We start from the raw sequence: 18802 nt of genomic DNA on the forward strand, positions 1-18802 counted from the left end.
GTAAAGAGGAGAAATGCGTACCATCACGTTTCCGACTTTGATAAAGGTGGAATTGTAGCCCATCGCGATTGCGGTTCACCGTATTGCGACGTTGCTGCTCGCGTTGGTCGAGGTCCAATGACTGTTAGCCAAACATGGAATCGGTAGGTTCAGGAGGGTAATACGGAACACCGTGCTCGATCCCAACGGCTTCGTATCACTGGCAGTCGAGATGACAGGCATTTTATCCTCATTGCTGTAAAGGATCGTGCAGCCTCGTCTCGATCACGGAGTCAACTGATGGGGACGTTTGCAAGACAACAACCATGTGCACGAACAGTTCGACGACCTTTCCAGCAGCATGGACTATCAGCTCGGAGACCATGGCTGCGGTTACCCTTGACGCTGCATCACATACAGGAGCGCCTGCGATGGTGTACTCAACGACGAACCTTGGTGAACGAATGGCAAAACGTCATTTTTTCGGATGAATCCAGGTTCTGTTTACAGCATCAAGATGGTCAAATCCGTGTTTGGCGACATCGCGGTGAGTACACATTGGAAGCTTGTATTCGTCATCGCCATACTTGCGTATCACCCGGCGTGGTGGTATGGGGTGCCATCAGTTACACGTCTCGGTCACCTCTTGCTCACACTGACGGCACTTTGAACAGCGGACGTTACATTTCAGATGTTTTACGACCCGTGGCTCTACCCTTCATTCGATCCATCCGAAACCCTACATTTCAGCAGGATAATGCACGACTGCATGTTTCAGGTCCTGTACAGGCCTTTCTGGATACATAAAATGTTCGACTGCTGCCCTGGCCAGCACTTTCTCCAGATCTCTCACCAACTTGAAACGTCTGGTCAATGGCGGCCGAGAAACTGGCTCGGCACAATACGCCAGTCACTACTCTTGCTATGGTTTCGTGTTGAAGCTGCATGGACTGCTGTACCTGTACACGCCATCCTAGCTCTGTTTGACTCAATGCCCAGGCGTATCAAGGCCGTTATTAAGGCCAGAGATGGTTGTTCTGGGTAGTGATTTCTCATGATCTATGCACCCAAATTGCGTGGAAATGTAATCACATGTCAGTTCTAGTATAATACATCTGTCCAATATATACCCGTTTATCATCAGCATTTCTTCTTGGTGTAGCAATTTTAATGGCCAGTAGTGTACTTGTTTTTGTACCTGATGATGAAGTAATAGCCGATAAGCGGCTTGTGTGACAAATAATAAATATTGTAGAATATTACAGTGGTAGTGTGTTTTGCAGTCAGGCTCTAATCTTTTGTATTGCTAAAGAGTAGGTCACATAACTATGTAATCAAAATATACCTTAATACAAATAAAAAACAAAAGAAAACAAAAAACCGACGCAACCATGGGCCAGAAATCGTCAGATATAATGTGCCTATACAGACAAACGTGGCAATACTGACCTTACGACTTATCTTAGAAGAAAGAATAAGGAAAGGCAAACCTACGTTTCTAGCATTCGTAGACTTAGAGAAAGCTTTTGACAATGTTGACTGGATTACTCTCTTCCAAATTCTAAAGGTGGCAGGGGTAAAATACAGGGAGCGAAAGGCTATTTACAGTTTGTACAGAAACCAGATGGCAGTTATATGAGTCGAAGGACATGAAAGGGAAGCAGTTGTTGGGAAGGGAGTAAGACAGGGTTGTAGACTGTCCCCGATGTTATTCAATCTCTATATAGAGCAAGCAGTAAAGGAAACAAAAGAAAAATTCGTGGTAGGCATTAAAATCCATGGAGAAGAAATAAAAACTTTGAGGTTCGCCGATGACATCGTAATTCTGTCAGAGACAGCAAAGGACTTGCAAGAGCAGTTGAATGGAATGGATAGTGTCTTGAAAGGAGGATATAAGATGAACATCAATAAAATCAAACGAGGATAATGGAATGTAGTCGAATTACGTCGGGTGCTGCTGAGGGAATTAGATTAGGAAATGAGGCACTGAAAGTAGTGAAGGAGTTTTGCTACTTTGGGAGCAAAATAACTGATGATGGTCGAAGTAGAAAGGATATAAAATGTAGACTGGAAATGGCAAGGAAAGCGTTTCTGAAGAAGAGAAATTTGTTAACATCAAGTATAGATTTAAGTGTCAGGAAGTCATTTCTGAAAGTATTTGTATGGAGTGTAGCCATGTATGGAAGTGAAACATGGACGATAAATAGTTTGGACAAGAAGAGAATAGAAGCTTTCGAAATGTGGTGCTACAGAAGAATGCTGAAGATTAGATGGGTAGATCACATTATTAATGAGGAAGTATTGAATAGGATGGGGGAGAAGAGAAGTTTGTGGCACAACTTGACCAGAAGAAGGGATCGGTTGGTAGGACATGTTCTGAGGCATCAAGGGATCACCAATTTAGTATTGGAGGGCAGTGTGGAGGGTAAAAATCGTAGAGGAAGACCAAGAGATGAATACACTAAGCAGATTCAGAAGGATGTAGGTTGCATAAGGTACTAGGAGATAAAGAAGCTTGTACAGGATAGAGTAACATGGAGAGCTGCATCAAACCAGTCTCAGGACTGAAGGCCACAACAACAACAACAACATACAGACAAACAAATGATGACAGTTTCAGTAAAATTGAATGATTTATTCAAGAGAAGGAGTTTCACAAAATGAGCAAGTCATAACTCGTCGATTCAACTCTGGCCCTTACGCGAACAGTTTCTCTGCTTAGCACTGATTGAAGGAGTTGTTGGATTTCCTCGTAGAGGACATAGTGCCAAATTTTGTCTAGTCTGGGTGTCAGATCGCCAAAATGTCTGGTTGGTCGTAAGTCTTTATCTTTTTTCTTTTCTTTTTCTTCATTTTTTTGTCTTCGAGAGTAGATTCGCAGAAGACGCTAACATACTGATTTAAATACAATCGTAAGAATTTATTTTCCTCGGCGTCTATTCGGAACGTGTGCTATAAAATAACGGTTTAAACAATCCTGTAATGAACACAATATATTTGTACATCTGTCTGAGTAACATTGTATGATCCTTCCTCATCTCATTTATTCAGATGTCCCGCTTGGAACAACGTTACATCAGGAGCGTGGTATAGGCACAATGTCCAACAGATAGAGCACATATCTTTGATTTTCACTACAAAAAGACAGTAGTGTGTTAATCTCTCAATGTCGGGCCTCCTGCCATGTAGAAGTTTTTGGAGGACATCGTATTCACCTTCGACTGTAGAAATTATTTATTTATTTCACAGTTGCCGTTCCGACCTTAAGCTATTATTAGGTGGTACTGCAAACGCCAGAAAGAAATATACAATATTGAAGCGCAGCGTTTGTGTACAGAACTGAGTAGACATGTTATGTAGACAGCTGTACGTCACAAAAACGATGAAAGTATTCAATCACTCAAGTTTTGCTTAACAGCATGATAAACGTTAATATTCTCCAACATGCATACATGTCAACGTCAAGACAAAGCCTTTTCACAGTAGAAATACAGCAACATCAGACGAAAGCGAAACTCTGCATATAGTGAAAGAGGTAAACCACGCGAGCTTTTACAAGTGTTAGTATCCTTCGCATTAATTGCTACAAATCAATATTCTAACATATTGTTTACATATGAACTGAGACCGTTGCCGCGAAAATATATTCACATGTCAGACTGTCTGTGCACGTACCAGAGATAGCACATTCCAGAGATAACAACTGTAAGCCTGATATCATAGAAAGCTATAGGTTGAAAACAGGCACAAAAATATTTTGTGAGACATACACTTAAATGTGTTATTTTGTGAGAAATACACGGACAGTCTCACTTGTGAATTTGTTTTCGTGCCGGTCACAAGCAAGTGGTCTGTTGAACATTGATTAGTAGCGATTTACGTGAATGATGTTAATATTGGAGCTGGTCACCTAATTTACATTATTTCACGATATGCCGAAGCTTCGATCTTGTTTGGTGTCATTGTGTTTCTCCAGTGAAAAACCTTGTTAATGACGATGTTACAGGGTTTTAAAGTTTGGCATATAGTGAAACAAAATGTTTCTGTTTATACACTTTTAGCTTCATTTTTGTTTTTCTTTAGCTTTTGCAGTAGCGTTTGATAAAGCCTCAGAGACCGAAATTTGAATTGTGAAATGAGTAGCCAATCTCTACAGTTAAAGGTGAATACGATATCAGTCAATTAAATAAGTATATTGTACTTGGAAAGAATTTGTCTAATGCTTGCTATCATTTTCTCCAGAAACCTTGTACTTTTAGCTTAGTACATTTTTGCAACACTAGTATTTATAGGATTATATAATATTTTAAGATTCATTGTAGCTGCGTTTAAAGAGCAAATCTTCACAGAAGAACTCAAATATCCATTACGTACGGTCACACGTTGTAGACGAACGCTGCATCGAAAACAAACACCATCGTCTGCTGAATAAATCTATGCTCGCTGAACTTGTTTGTTTGCATACACCATTTTGCAAATAGAGAAAACTTTCTCGTACTGGTCAGAAACTTGTTCTTTTGGGAATCTCTGTTGAAAGCGAACTGAAAATGCGAATGTTGGACAACCTTTTCAACCGCGACGGGAGCCTGTGTTCTAGAGAGTTTATCGAAACCTTTCACCTCAAAAGGATTTCTGGTCAGAGTCGTTAAAGCCTGGCATTCTGCTACCTACACTCATTACCACATTTCACGAAATTCTCTTAGATTTTCTTTTATCATCGAAAATGATAAATGAAGATGGATAACAGCCCTGGATCACCCACCATACTCGCCGGGTCTGGCCCCAGCCGACGTTTTGTTTTTCGCCAGACTGAAGATGTCAGTGAAAGGACATCGTTATGAAGCAATTGAGAGCAGCCAAAAAGCTGTACTGCAGTACTAAAGCGAAATACAGTGACTGTTGTAAAACATAATACGAATTCAGCAATGTTTTCATTTTGGAGAAGATTATTTTGAACATAATCCATGACTTTTATTGCTCATAGCCCACGAAACTGGGACATTCTGTATAACACGGCCTGTACCACTGCTGCTACCCGGAAATTGTTTCATACTGTGCGACCGAGACCTGTAGCCTGCTGATGAGACACCGCGCTGTGTGTTGCAGGGGCACCAGCGGTATCGATATCGACCTGAGGCGAGTCGACATCGACCAGTGCCCCCTTCCGCCTGGCAGCACTCAGCTCAACATCTTCGCCGCGTCTGACAAGTGCAAGGAACGGACCACTCAGGTACGAAGCCATTCTCTTTACTATTGTTGTTTTACTGCTTTCCGGGTTTCCAAAAATGTCCGTGGTTTGAGAATATTATGGCTGTCGATTTTTTTTTTTAATTCCAGACCAAAAGGCATACTTTGAGAAAATTTTTTTGAGGCCTCTTCCAGCCTATCTTGGAACGAATGCTGACGTCGCTGCCAAGGCGGTTCCACCACGACTCCCCATTTAGTTAGTTGGCAACGCAGTGGGGCAAATTTGTTTGTTTATCTCATTTCCCTGTTGGGAATAACTCGTCTACACGTTTTTCATATTTCCAGGTTTTTGTCGCATTGTAGGAAAAACAGGCAATCAGCACACATAAGCAATTTTTCAAAACTAAATGTGAGAATAAGATTGATCTGAAGTGTGCTGCTAAAGATGCGACGTTTCCATATCACATTAATAAATTGCAATACATCAAACTGTATCTCTCAACTGATCAGATAGTTATACTATCAAAACGTTTCGAATTCTAGAACGAAAACCATGGCATTTATTGTTAACGTTATATTCCATTGTATATTTGAAATGTGTTACTGGGAAAACATTAATTATGTAACAGTAACGATTCATAGTCAAATAGAAATGAAAAGGAACTGGTTGTGATTCTTGTAAGATATTTAGACTGAGTATCAGAGGAAACTGTCCAAACTTTTACTCAGCATGGTTCAAATGGTTCTGAGCACTATGGGACTCAACTGCTGTGGTCATTAGTCCCCTAGAACTTAGAACTACTTAAACCTAACTAACCTAAGGACATCACACACATCCATGCCCGAGGCAGGATTCGAACCTGTGACCGTAGCAGTCGCACGGTTCCGGACTGCGCGCCTAGAACCGCGAGACCACCGCGGCCGGCTTACTCAGCATGTTTAGCTGCTTGTGAGAAGAACACAAACGTGAAGAAAAGTTGGTTTATTATACTTATGACGATACTAATGTGTAGGACAATAGGAATAAAAAAATATTCAGGAAAGTTCAATGTGATTTAGAGAGACCTATGTACTCATCGTGCAGCCCACATTGTACACTATTTAGTACAAATTCAAAACAGTTGCCTGATTCTTTACCCCTGATTGGCTGTTATTATTATAATCATTTATGAATGTTTTCATACACAGGGTGTAAATTTTAAGTTGACAAAAGTAAGCTTTACACGAAAAAATGTGTAGAATCCAAAGGTGATTATTTTAGAAGGAGACATCTGCTTGTGCTAAAATTAGCCCGCCACACCATCCCCTAGCGGTGGGGTGGGAAGCAACTTTAAAATTCCAAATGGGAACCAACATTTTCTGTTGCAGAATAAGATTCTACATTGAAAACTACGTACATTTTGTCTTAAACATTTGTTTTGATTCTTGGTAGTTGGCGCTGTAATTCAAGACAATAGATTTTCTCATTTTGAGTCTTTTACTTTGTTTAATCTTATAGTTAATTATTTCACTCGTTAGTCAGTAGGAGTTTTGGTTGGTTAGCTAGTCAGGTGATTTGTTTCATAATTAAAAGTTGTGTAGCCTCATGACCACGAAACAAACAAAACTTATCCGAATCTGCGGAAAAAATTAATATTTTGGTCAACATTTGGAAAATTCTAATTCCTCTCTCTCAAACCCCACCTTGTGGGGAGAGAGGGAGAGTTTTAGTTTTAGCGAATCAAAATTTACAAAGTAAATAAGTATTTTTATTTATTCGTAACCATTTTTCACGTAAAAAAGAGAACATGCATTCCTTGAATTACAGCGCCAACTGCCAAGAATCAAAATAACTCTTTAAGACAAATTGTACGTAGAATCTTATTCTGCAATAAAAAAATTGGTGTTCCCATTTGAAATTCAAAATTTTCCTCCCGACCCATCCCCAGGGTGCTGGGTAGTGGGCTAATTTTAGAGCCAGCAGATGTCCTCCTCGATAATAATCAGCTTTCGGTTCTATACGTTTTTTCGTGTGGAGATTATTTTTCGAGTTATTCTGGTTTGTTAACTTAAAATTTACACCCTGTATATGCAGTTACAATGACGAAACTTAATGAATTTCGTGAATTTGTGGAAACAGGTTGTAAAAATGCAGTACCTCACTGCAGTACAATGTTTCATATTTCGTTATCTTAAATACAAGTAATCGCTTCCATTCTGGATGGCCTAAAATCGTACTTTTAACTTGTCAGAAATGACATGAGTTATTATTCAGGGAGACATAGACGAGAACGAGCTATTGAAAATATCTAAAGGACGTGTATTTCACGCGCGAAATGGGGTTTCTTAAAAAATCAACGTTCGAATTGCTGTCGAGTATTATTGGACTTAGGACAAAAACAGCTATTAAAAAAAAGATTGAACGAGGAAATGCACGTCTGTTTAGTCAGATCACGATCACGCCACCGCACGTATCGACAACACACGTACGGCAGTTTGTAAAGGGCTTGCCCAGGTCTGCAGTGGATACAAAATTAACATGCTGTTGGGATCCGAATTAGTTCTCTGCTCACTCCAAGTCGTAGAGAGCATCGGCTTCGTAACTACTAGCGGGTGAGAGAGGTCCGTGATTAGTTAGGAGACTGAAGCAGACGCGTGAGCTGCCTTCACTGACTATTTATCAGTGCGGTGGCACAGGATGCAATGATAAAGGCCCTGACCAGAGACTGTTAGTATCTATATAGAATTATACAATGTTATGCCTGGGAAAGAATCCATGACTACTATCGGATTTTTTACTGTAGAGTAACTACAAGCCAATCAATAGGCCTAAACCCATATTTTTCCTGTTTTCTTCAGCGTTATGCTATGTGGAGAAATTTCATATTAAAAATCAATATAGTCTTTCCATTTTAGTTTCTATTAAAAATTGTCACGGTATCGGCGTCTTCGCTGTGAACTGCTCACTTGAAAACTACCTAAATGAAATTTTTTTTCTAGTGTCAATGAAATTTTAATAGGATACAGGCACACGTATTGTTAGTGTGAATCTCGGAATTTTCAATGAGCCACAAAACACTTCTTACGAATTTTCCAAAGTTACTTCTTCTGAGCGCAAGATAAACATGGAGGAGAAAGCGTGGATTCGGTTCCAATGTATCTTTTGTAGTTGTAGCGTACAGCGCGATATGGATATTATAAACAATGGTGCTTGAGACTGGCTCTGTGCGTGCTGCACCCCCCGATTTACAACGTGCATGTCTGTGCAAATGAATGCATCGTTGATACCGAGCCCCGGGCTATTGGAAAATATTTGCCTGTGACTGACAATGTAGCGCCTGATTCCTCCACAGCAGCTATTGTTATTTCCACGGTCCATCACCCATAAACCAGTCTTACGTGTCACTCGTTATAAAATTCTTATCACACTGTCCGATCAAATAGATTGTAGCTCCTTACAGTTACAAAAAATACCCTCACAACAATGCCACGCTTTCTATTTCATGGTTATCCTTGGCTGAGAAAAATTTACTTTAGGAAAACCGAACTGGATAACTTTATTACCAATGAGTGTGCCAATAGCATATTACAATTTCATTAACATTAGACGAGTAAATTTCTAGCTACATAGATTTGATGTGAACAGTTCGTAGCGAAGACGCCGAAAATCGAACAATCCTTACTACAATGTAAAAGAAAATGTGTATATTAACTTTAAAACCAAATTGGTGGATATAGTCACAGTGAAACAGGGAAAATATATTGTACCTCATTTTGCGGTAGACCTATTGGTTCACTAATAATCAAAGCTTAAGCTCGAGTCCCCATAATAAAAAGAAACCATTGTACATCCCATAATGTAGGATAGAGATTACTGAACCCAAGGAATCACGAACGAGGTGACAAGATGGCGGTTGTGAAAATTTCTTAACTCATCTCATTTTTGGTGTTCGGTTGAGATGCGATCAGTGGCGACTCGTGCAAAATTTCACCGATGTGCTATGATGTGGTGACTGCGACATAGCGCACTCTTTCGCACATCGACGGTGGTGTTGCAACATAACTGCTGCAAATCTGCACACGTAACTCCTGACTGCAGCTACTTAAGAGATCTGGGAAAAGCAGTGTAGAAGAAACTGAGATAACATAACTACAAGTCGGAGGCCGCTATAAGTACAAAGAGCTGAAAACAGAAATTTGAACAGCAAGCCGTTTCCGATTTATTCTTTAGAGTTCACAAGGCTAAGTTCAAAGGTAATTTAAAACGTGCATTATGATTTTTTTATTGCTATCAAGCAACATCATCAGCCGACATGTGTTCAAATAATTAAAGTTCCTGTTCACTGTCCTCATCACACTCAAACAGCCAGAACTTTTCCTATCCAATTCCGAAATCATTTACGAGGGTAAAACAGCCAATAAACAGCTACTTTTGCACTCGGCATTCAGTAGTTGTCTTTAAATAAAGTATTTTTTTGTGTTCGCCATAAATACTCAGTAAAAAAAAATTTACTTAGTACCGCCACGCATTTAGTTCAAAGTTTACTCACATGATTTCCTCCAGAACAAAATATCTCTCGACTCTTAAAATTTCACAAATAGTTAATGGTAAACACCAGCTAAATTTATCACTGTACCGAAACGCGGAAGTCACAACATCACTTCATTTTACACATAATGCATTCGGACACTTTCAGCATGACCGGCTCCTTCGAAAGCTAGTCCACCACTGCCTTCTTCTCTCTGTCCTTACAAGCACCTCTATCTCATGCGATAGGTGGCAAACCGTCTCACGTCTTATTGGCTCTACAGAACAGACTTTCAGGTTGGGGCCTTTCGCCAAAATCTAGCTAGAACCAACCACTGCTCTCAGCTCATTGACGTCATTAAAATAAGCAACTCAAAACTCTCTTGTTGAACAAATAAAATCAAATAAACTTTAAGCGGTACTTAGCATCTGGAATTTAACTATATAGTCGCGGATGTTCTGGCTGTCTCTTACATATTCAAACATGCTTGGACATCCGTCATCCACTAGTAGGGTAACCACTGGTGGATTCGCTCCCACGATACAAACCTGGAACACCTGCATGTTCCAATAGAGAATTACAAACTGAAGATTTAATATTGGCAAATATCCCACATGCACTCAAACAAGTACTCTCTTTCACACTCTCCCTAACACAAAACCTAAATATCTACTTGAAATCTCAAAGTTATTGCTACAGTAAAAAATACGAAAAGTTCTCTAAATTGAGAACTCTCCAAATTTGAATCTAAACACTGAAGTTGTTATCTTTTCATATATTCAGTTTGTGATATATATATATATATATATATATATATATATATATATATATATATATATATATATATATATATATATATATATATATATAATTTTTTACGTGTCTGACTTTTGGGGGGGGGGGGGTAACATCCAAATTACCTCAGTTATTTACTTCAGATTTTGACAGATTGTTGCTTTACATAATAGAAGATTATGTACCTAATATGAAGTTCCCCAATCTGTTTCTAGATCAGTCATTAATTTTTATAGTTCCAGAGAATGTAAGTACTCTATAAGCACCTCTCTGCAGCTTTCACACGCTGCAGTCACGCCACATGGTCATAACGCACGCCTGCGAGACACAGCTCGCCCCTTGCAGATCGTGTAAGATTCTGACTGCTTACACTGGAAACCGCATACATTCATACAAGAAAGCCTTAATAGACGCCTCATGACCTAAGGCGCCGTAATAATAGATATAGCAAAAATACTAAATATATGCAATTTATTTAATTTTAAAATGAATTGTTAAAAAACTCGAGGAATAAAATAAAATGAGTAAAGAAGTGTTAGTAGCAACAGGAATCAAACCCAGACCTAGAACTACCAAACAATGCTGCTATCCACTGGCCCAAAAAGCCCTTATTTCACAGATTCCTAGTAGATCCCTCTTAATCTAAGCTTGGAGAACACGCTACACCCAATTTCAATGAAATATATTCACCTAGTACTCTGAACAGGTAGCACTCGTAGTGCCCGAAGTGATGACAACTGCGTCCCTCCTCTGACGTCATTGTAGCGCGACTGGCCACCATTTCAACACTCAGCATCGGTTTCTAATTATCGAAGACACAGCGCTACGAAATGCGATTTCGTCTGCCTCATTTGCATACTAGTACGCATTCAAAGAGGCATGGCGTGATTTTAGTGCGACTTTAACTCGCATTCGAAGAGAAATGGCGTAATTGTAGTGTGATATTTACAGTGCGCTGTACATGATAACCGGTCGCCGTTGGTTGCAACACTATTTCACATGCTGACACAAAACAGTGTCGTCTCCTTGCGCGCGACATTACTACGGTTTGCTCAAAGTAATGAATTAGTGAAATTAACTTTCTGCAAAGCGGCAAGTGCCAAGAGCAGAGCTTGTTTACTTCAGTCTCTGCCCACTGTGGTCGTTGGTATCGACGCCACCTCACAGAAAAGGGAGTGGTGTGGCTATACTTCGTGTTTATATAACCTCAGAGTAACTGCACTGCCAATTGCAGAGACGAGCGCAGAAAAAAGAACTTACAACCTTTTTTGCTGATACAGGTTTTACATTCTGCATCAGTTTCAACCATATAAAAACGGTGTTCACTGTACCCTGTGCCTCCACGAGCAATTTTCACCGAGGGCATGCAGCTTTACTGTATGATTAAATGATGATGGCGTCCTCTTGAGTAAAATATTCCGGAGATAAAGTAGTCCCCCATTCGGATCTCCGGGCGGGGATTACTCAAGAGGACGTCGTTATCAGGAGTAAGAAAACTGGCCTTCTACGGATCGGAGCGTGGAACGTGGGATCCCTTAATCGGGCAGGTGGATTAGAAAATTTAAAAAGGGGAATGGATACGTTAAAGTTACATATAGTGGAATTAGTGAAGTTCGGTGGCTGGAGGATCAAGACTTTTGGTCAGGTGAATACAGCGTTATAAATACAAAATCAAATAGGGGTCATGCAGAAGTATGTTTAAGACTGAATAAAAAAGTAGGAGTGCGGGTAAGCTACTACAAACAGCATAGTAAACGTATTATTGTGGCCAAGATGGACACGAAGCCCACGCCTACTACAGGAGTACAGGTTTATATGCCAACTAGCTCTGCACATGATGAAGGAATTGATGAAATGTATCATGAGATAAAAGAAATTATTCAGGTGGTGAAGGGAGACGAAAATTTGTCATGGGTGACTGGAATTCGACAGTAGGAAAAGGAAGTGAAGGAAATGTAGTAGGTGAATATGGATTGGAAAGAGGAAAATAAAAGAGCAAGCCGCCTGGTAGAATTTTGCACAGAGCACAACTTAACCATAGCTATCATGTGGCTCAAGAATCATGAAAGAAGGTTGTATACATGGAAGAACCTAGAGATACTATAAGGTTTAGGATAGATTACATAATCGTAAGACAGAGATTTATGAAGCAGATTTTAAATTGTAAGACATTTCCAAGGGCAGATGTGGACTCTGACCACAATCTATAGGTTATGAACTGTAGATTAAAACTGAAGAAACTGCAAAAAGGTAGAAATTAAAGGAGATGGGACCTGGATAAACTGAGAGAATCAGAGGTTGTACTGAGTTTCAGGGAGAGCATAAGGGAACAATTGACAGGAATCGGGGAAAGAAATACAGCTGAAGAAGAATGGGTCGGTTTGAGGAATGAAATAGTTAAGACATCAGAGGATCAAGTAGGTAAAAAGACGAGGGCTAGTAGAAATCCTTGGGTAACAGGAGAGATACTGAATTTAACTGAGGAAAGGAGAAAATACAAATATGCAGTAAGTGAAGCAGGCTAAAAGGAATACAAACGTCTCAGAAATGAGATCGACAGGGAGTGCAAAATGGCTAAGCAGGGATGCCTAGAGGACAAATGTAAGGATGTGGAGGCTTATTTCACTAGGGGTAAGATAGATACTGCCTATAGGAAAATTAAAGGGACCTTCGGAGAAAAGAGAACCACTGACATGAATATCAAGAGCTCAGATGGAAACCTAATTCTAAGCAAAGAAGAGAAAGCAGAAAGGTGGAAGGAGTATATAGAAGGTGTATACAGGGCGACGTTCTTGAGGACAATATTATGGAAATGGTAGAACAAGTAGGTTAAGATTAAATGCGAGATATGATACTAAGTGAAGAGTTTGACAGAGCAGGGAAAAACCTAAGTCGAAACAAGGCCCCGGGACTAGACAACATTCCATTAGAACTACTAACAGCCGTCGGAGAGCCAGTCCTGACGAAACTCTACCATCTGGTGAGCAAGATGTATGGGACAGGCGAAATTCCCTCAGACTTCAAGAAGGAGATAATATTTCCAATCCCAAAGAAAGCGGGTGTTGACAGATGTGAAAATTACTAACCATCGGTTTAATAAATCACAGCTGCAAAATACTAAAGCGAATTCTTTACAGACGAATGGAAAAACTGGTACAAGCTGACTTCGGGGAAAATCAGTTTCGATTCCGTAGAAACACTGGAACACGTGAGGCAGTACTGACCCTACGACTTATCTTAGAAGAAAGATTAAGGAAAGGAAAACCTACGTTTCTAGCATTTGTAGACTTAGAGAAAGTTTTTGACGCTGTTGACTGGAATACTCTCTTTCAAATTCTACAGGTGGCAGGGGTAAAATACAGGGAGCGAAAGGCTATTTACAATTTGTACAGAAGCAGATGGCAGTTATAAGAGTCGAGGGACGTTAAAGGGAAGCAGTGGTGGGGAAGGGAGTGAGACAGGGTTGTAGTCTCTCCCCGATGTTATTCAGTCTGTATATTGAGCGAGCAGTAAAGGAAACAAAAGAAGAGTTCGGAGTAGGTATTAAAATCCATGGAGAAGAAATAAAAACATTGAGGTTCGCCGAAGACATTGTAATTCTGTCACAAACAGCAAAGAATTTGGAAGAACAATTGAACGGAGTGGACAGTGTCTTGAAAGGAGGATATAAGATGAACATCAACAAAAGGAAAAAGAGGATAATGGAATGTAGTTTAGTTAACCTGGGTGATGCTGAGAGAATTAGATTAGGAAATGAGACACTTATAGTAGTAAAGGAGTTCTGCAATTTGAGGTGGAAAATAACTTATGATGGTCGGGGTAGAGAGGATATAAAATGTAGACTGGCAATGGCAAGGAAAGCGTTTCTGAAGAAGAGAAATTTGTTAACATCGAGTATAGATTTAAGTGTCAGGAAGTCGTTTCTGAAAGTATTTGTTTGGAGTGTAGCCATGTATGGAAGTGAAACATGGACGATAAATAGTTTAGACAAGAAGAGAATAGAAGGTTTCGAATTGTGGTGCTACAGAAGAATGCGCAAAATTAGATTAGTAAATCACATAACTACTGAGGAGGTATTGAATAGAATTGGGGAGAAGAGGAATTTGTGGCACAACTTGACTAGAAGAAGGGATCGGTTGGTAGGACGTGTTCTGAGGCATCAAGGGATCACCAATTCAGTACTGGAGGGCAGCGTGGGGGATAAAAATCGTAGAGGGAGGCCAAGAGATGAATACACTAAGCAGATTCAGAAGGATGTAACCTGCAGCGAGATGAAGAAACGTGCAGAGGATAAGGTAGAATGGAGAGCTGCATCAAACCAGTCTCAGCACTGAAGACCACAACAACCACAACATCAGTTTCAACCATATAAAAACGGTCTTCACTCTACCCTGTGCCTCCACGAGTAATAAGATGGTGGCATACCTGACACCAAAGCGATTTATTTTAAAGGAGGGCTGCCTGCATCCTACATAGGATCACTCTCATTAAGATGGATCCGAGGCGTGACAAGACCAGTAATCAAGAGCGCGTCCTGTCTTCCAGATCCAGAATAACTACCACTAGCTCGATCTGACCGAGGAAAGCTTGCTAGTCACGTGGGAAATGCCACACCAACAGTACTGACACAGACCCGTCAGCACTGGTGTTTCGTCTTGTGGGCCCTCGCCTTTGCTGCCCATGCCTCTGAAGGAGAATCAGACATATCGATGATACTATATACAGGCATGTATGCCCAATGGAACATTATATCGTGACTCGGAATAACACAGGCACTCCAATATCGTATTTATGGCCGACAACGGGAAAAAACTTCCAAGTAAAAAGTCTTGTCTTTGTACGAATATACGTAGTGGATGCACTTGTATAGGTTGTAGATACATGGTTGACGGCATATGGAGGTTTGTAGTTGGCCCTGAGTCGCCCTCGCATAGCCTAATTACTGAGCCGACCGCTCGCAATAAGCGGGAAATGCGGGATCGAGTTTTCGTGGTCGTCATTCCATTCTTCAGCTGATGGTTGTCCCCTAATCGCAATTATGAATACATTCAATGTATTTCAAAACGTCTCTAGTCGCCGCAGTCAGTGTTCCTTTGGACACGCATGTATCAACGAAGGAACATTGTATATTAATTCTGAATAGCACAGGCACTACGTTATCGAATTCGCATATGATTGGCTCGAGAGAACAGTCCTTTGGATTTATGGAATTATATGGATTCACTATTAATTATTAGATGTTTCTTCCTTCACAAGTATGCGTGACTAGTCTGGGGAGAGACGTTGTCTTACACATTGCAGAACGTTTTACTTCCAAACTTCTTGGAGTTCACTTTCCAAAATGTGTCAGGAGACGTGAAAATTACCCCAACATGCATCTCGCGGAAAGATTTCAACGCTAAAATGCTAACAAAAGGAGGTGAACAAACGATCTCTCTTTGAACCGATGTGCAGCTAGGTATGGATTAGTAAGGTACTGGGACACAAAACTGTGTAATATTCAACAGCTGTTTATTAACGAAACAATTAAATCTGTACATCTAGAAACTACACAATTTAATAGTGGGAGCACTGGTATCAAGTGAATAAGGCAGTTAAAGCCAAGACTCACCACAGCAGTAAACAAATTGCTGGAAATGCACGAAATTAAGGTGAAGAAAAATGAAAGTAAAGTAAAATTTAAAATAATAATAAAATAATAATATTTTACTTTGAACTGAAAGACGTTGCAGGCGACGAGTTGGCAAGCGTCAATTTGCTGAAGTTAAGACCTTGTGGGTTTCCAGAATGAGATTTTCACTCTGCAGCGGAGTTTGCGCTGATATAAAACTTCCTGGCAGATTAAAACTGTATGCCCGAACGAGTCTCGAAATCGGGACCTTTGACTTTCGCGGGCGAGTGCTCTACCATCTGAGCTACCGAAGCATGACTCACGGCCGGTACTTACAGCTTTACTTCTGCCAGTACCTAGTCTCCTACCTTCCAAACTTTACAGAAGCTCTCCTGCGAACCTTGCAGAACTAGCACTCCTGAAAGAAAGGATATTGCGGAGACATGGCTTAGCCACAGCCTGTGGGATGTTTCCAGAATGAGATTTTCGCTCTGCAGCGGAGTGTGCGCTGATATGAAACTTCTGCTAGTTCTGCAAGGTTCGCAGGAGAGCTTCTGTAAAGTTTGGAAGGTAGGAGACGAGTTACTGGCAGAAGTAAAGCTGTGAGTACCGGGGTAGGTCGTGCTTCGGTAGCTCAGATGGTAGAGTACTTGCTCGCGAAAGGCAAAGGTCCCGAGTTCGAGTCTCGGACGGGAACACAATCTTAATCCCCCTGGAAGTTTCCTTGTGGGTTGTTACGCAGCGTCATATTTCTTCTAAACGATCGAGGTTTCACCCTTCCGCTGCTATCTTCTTCAGCTTCGTCTGATGTCCACTGGTGTTTGAGCTTCAGTGACAACAGTCACGAAAACCTGCAGACTTACGTAAGTGTGTAGTCGACGGGGATCCGGTGTGATCTGTTAAGTCTGTAGGAGAATTAAAAACGATCATTCAGTCAACTAAGTCTGGCAGCCAATCTATGACATACGCTCCTGGAAATTGAAATAAGAACACCGTGAATTCATTGTCCCAGGAAGGGGAAACTTTATTGACACATTACTGGGGTCAGATACATGATCATACTGACAGAACCACAGGCACATAGGCACAGGCAACAGAGCATGCACAATGTCGGCACTAGTACAGTGTATATCCACCTTTCGCAGCTATGCAGGCTGCTATTCTCCCATGGAGACGATCGTAGAGATGCTGGATGTAGTCCTGTGGAACGGCTTGCCATGCCATATCCACCTGGCGCCTCAGTTGGACCAGCGTTCGTGCTGGACGTGCAGACCGCGTGAGACGACGCTTCATCCAGTTCCAAACATGCTCAATGGGGGACAGATCCGGAGATCTTGCTGGCCAGGGTAGTTGACTTACACCTTCTAGAGCACGTTGGGTGGCACGGGATACATGCGGACGTGGATTGTCCTGTTGGAACAGCAAGTTCCCTTGCCGGTCTAGGAATGGTAGAACGATGGGTTCGATGACGGTTTGGATGTACCGTGCACTATTCAGTGTCCCCTCGACGATCACCAGAGGTGTACGACCAGTGTAGGAGATCGCTCCCCACACCATGATGCCGGGTGTTGGCCCTGTGTGCCTCGGTCGTATGCAGTCCTGATTGTAGCGCTCACCTGCGCGGCGCCAAACACGCATACGACCATCATTGGCACCAAGGCAGAAGCGACTCTCATCGCTGATGACGACACGTCTCCATTCGTCCCTCCATTCACGCCTGTCACGACACAACTGGAGGCGGGCTGCACGATGTTGGGGCGTGAGCGGAAGACGGCCTAACGGTGTGCGGGACCGTAGCCCAGCTTCATGGAGACGGTTGCGAATGGTCCTCGCCGTTACCCCAGGAGCAACAGTGTCCCTAATTTGCTGGGAAGTGGCGGTGCGGTCCCCTACGGCACTGCGTAGGATCCTACGGTCTTGGCGTGCATCCGTGCGTCGCTGCGGTCCGGTCCCAGGTCGACGGGCACGTGCACCTTCCGCCGACCACTGTCGACAACATCGATGTACTGTGGAGACCTCACGCCCCACGTGTTGAGCAATTCGGCGGTACGTCCAACCGGCCTCTCGCATGCCCACTATACGCCCTCGCTCAAAGTCCGTCAACTGCACATACGTTTCACGTCCACGCTGTCGCGGCATGCTACCAGTGTTAAAGACTGCGGTGGAGCTCCGTATGCCACGGCAAACTGGCTGACACTGACGGCGGCGGTGCACAAATGCTGCGCAGCTAGCGCCATTCGACTGCCAACACCGCGGTTCCTGGTGTGTCCGCTGTGCCGTGCGTGTGATCATTGCTTGTACAGCCCTCTCGCAGTGTCCGGAGCAAGTATGGTGGGTCTGACATGGTGTCAATGTGTTCTTTTTTCCATTTCCAGGAGTGTATAAAGGATGATAATTTAGAGGTACACTATGTGATTATAATTATCCGGACACCCCCCTAAAACTGACGTTTTTTATATTACGTGAGTTTTGCAGCCACGTACTCCATATGAGCGACTTGAGTAGTCATTAGACATAGAGAGAGACCAGAACGGGGCGCTCCGCAGAACTCATGGATTTTGAACGTGGTGACTTGTGTAACACGGCTGTGCGCGTCATTTCCACTCTCCTAAAGCTACATAGGACCACTGTTTCTGATGTGATAGTGACGTGGAAACGTGATGGGACGCATACAGAACAAAAGCGTACGGGCCTCCCTTGTCTGTTGACTGACAGAGACTGC

General features: G+C 41.9%; 1 protein-coding gene across 1 annotated transcript in view; it reads left to right on the forward strand.

Annotated features, from left to right (window-relative positions):
* The window catches only part of LOC126272875 (probable G-protein coupled receptor CG31760), a 644703-nt gene that overhangs the window by 209967 nt on the left and 415934 nt on the right, over positions 1-18802 (forward strand). The window contains exon 2 of the mRNA XM_049976099.1: positions 5086-5209. Within this exon, the coding sequence (XP_049832056.1) occupies positions 5086-5209 (124 nt within the window). The remainder of the gene's footprint in view (positions 1-5085; positions 5210-18802) is intronic.

This window comes from Schistocerca gregaria, chromosome 5 (genome assembly GCF_023897955.1).
Source record: "Schistocerca gregaria isolate iqSchGreg1 chromosome 5, iqSchGreg1.2, whole genome shotgun sequence".
Classification (NCBI taxonomy): Eukaryota; Metazoa; Arthropoda; class Insecta; order Orthoptera; family Acrididae; genus Schistocerca; species Schistocerca gregaria.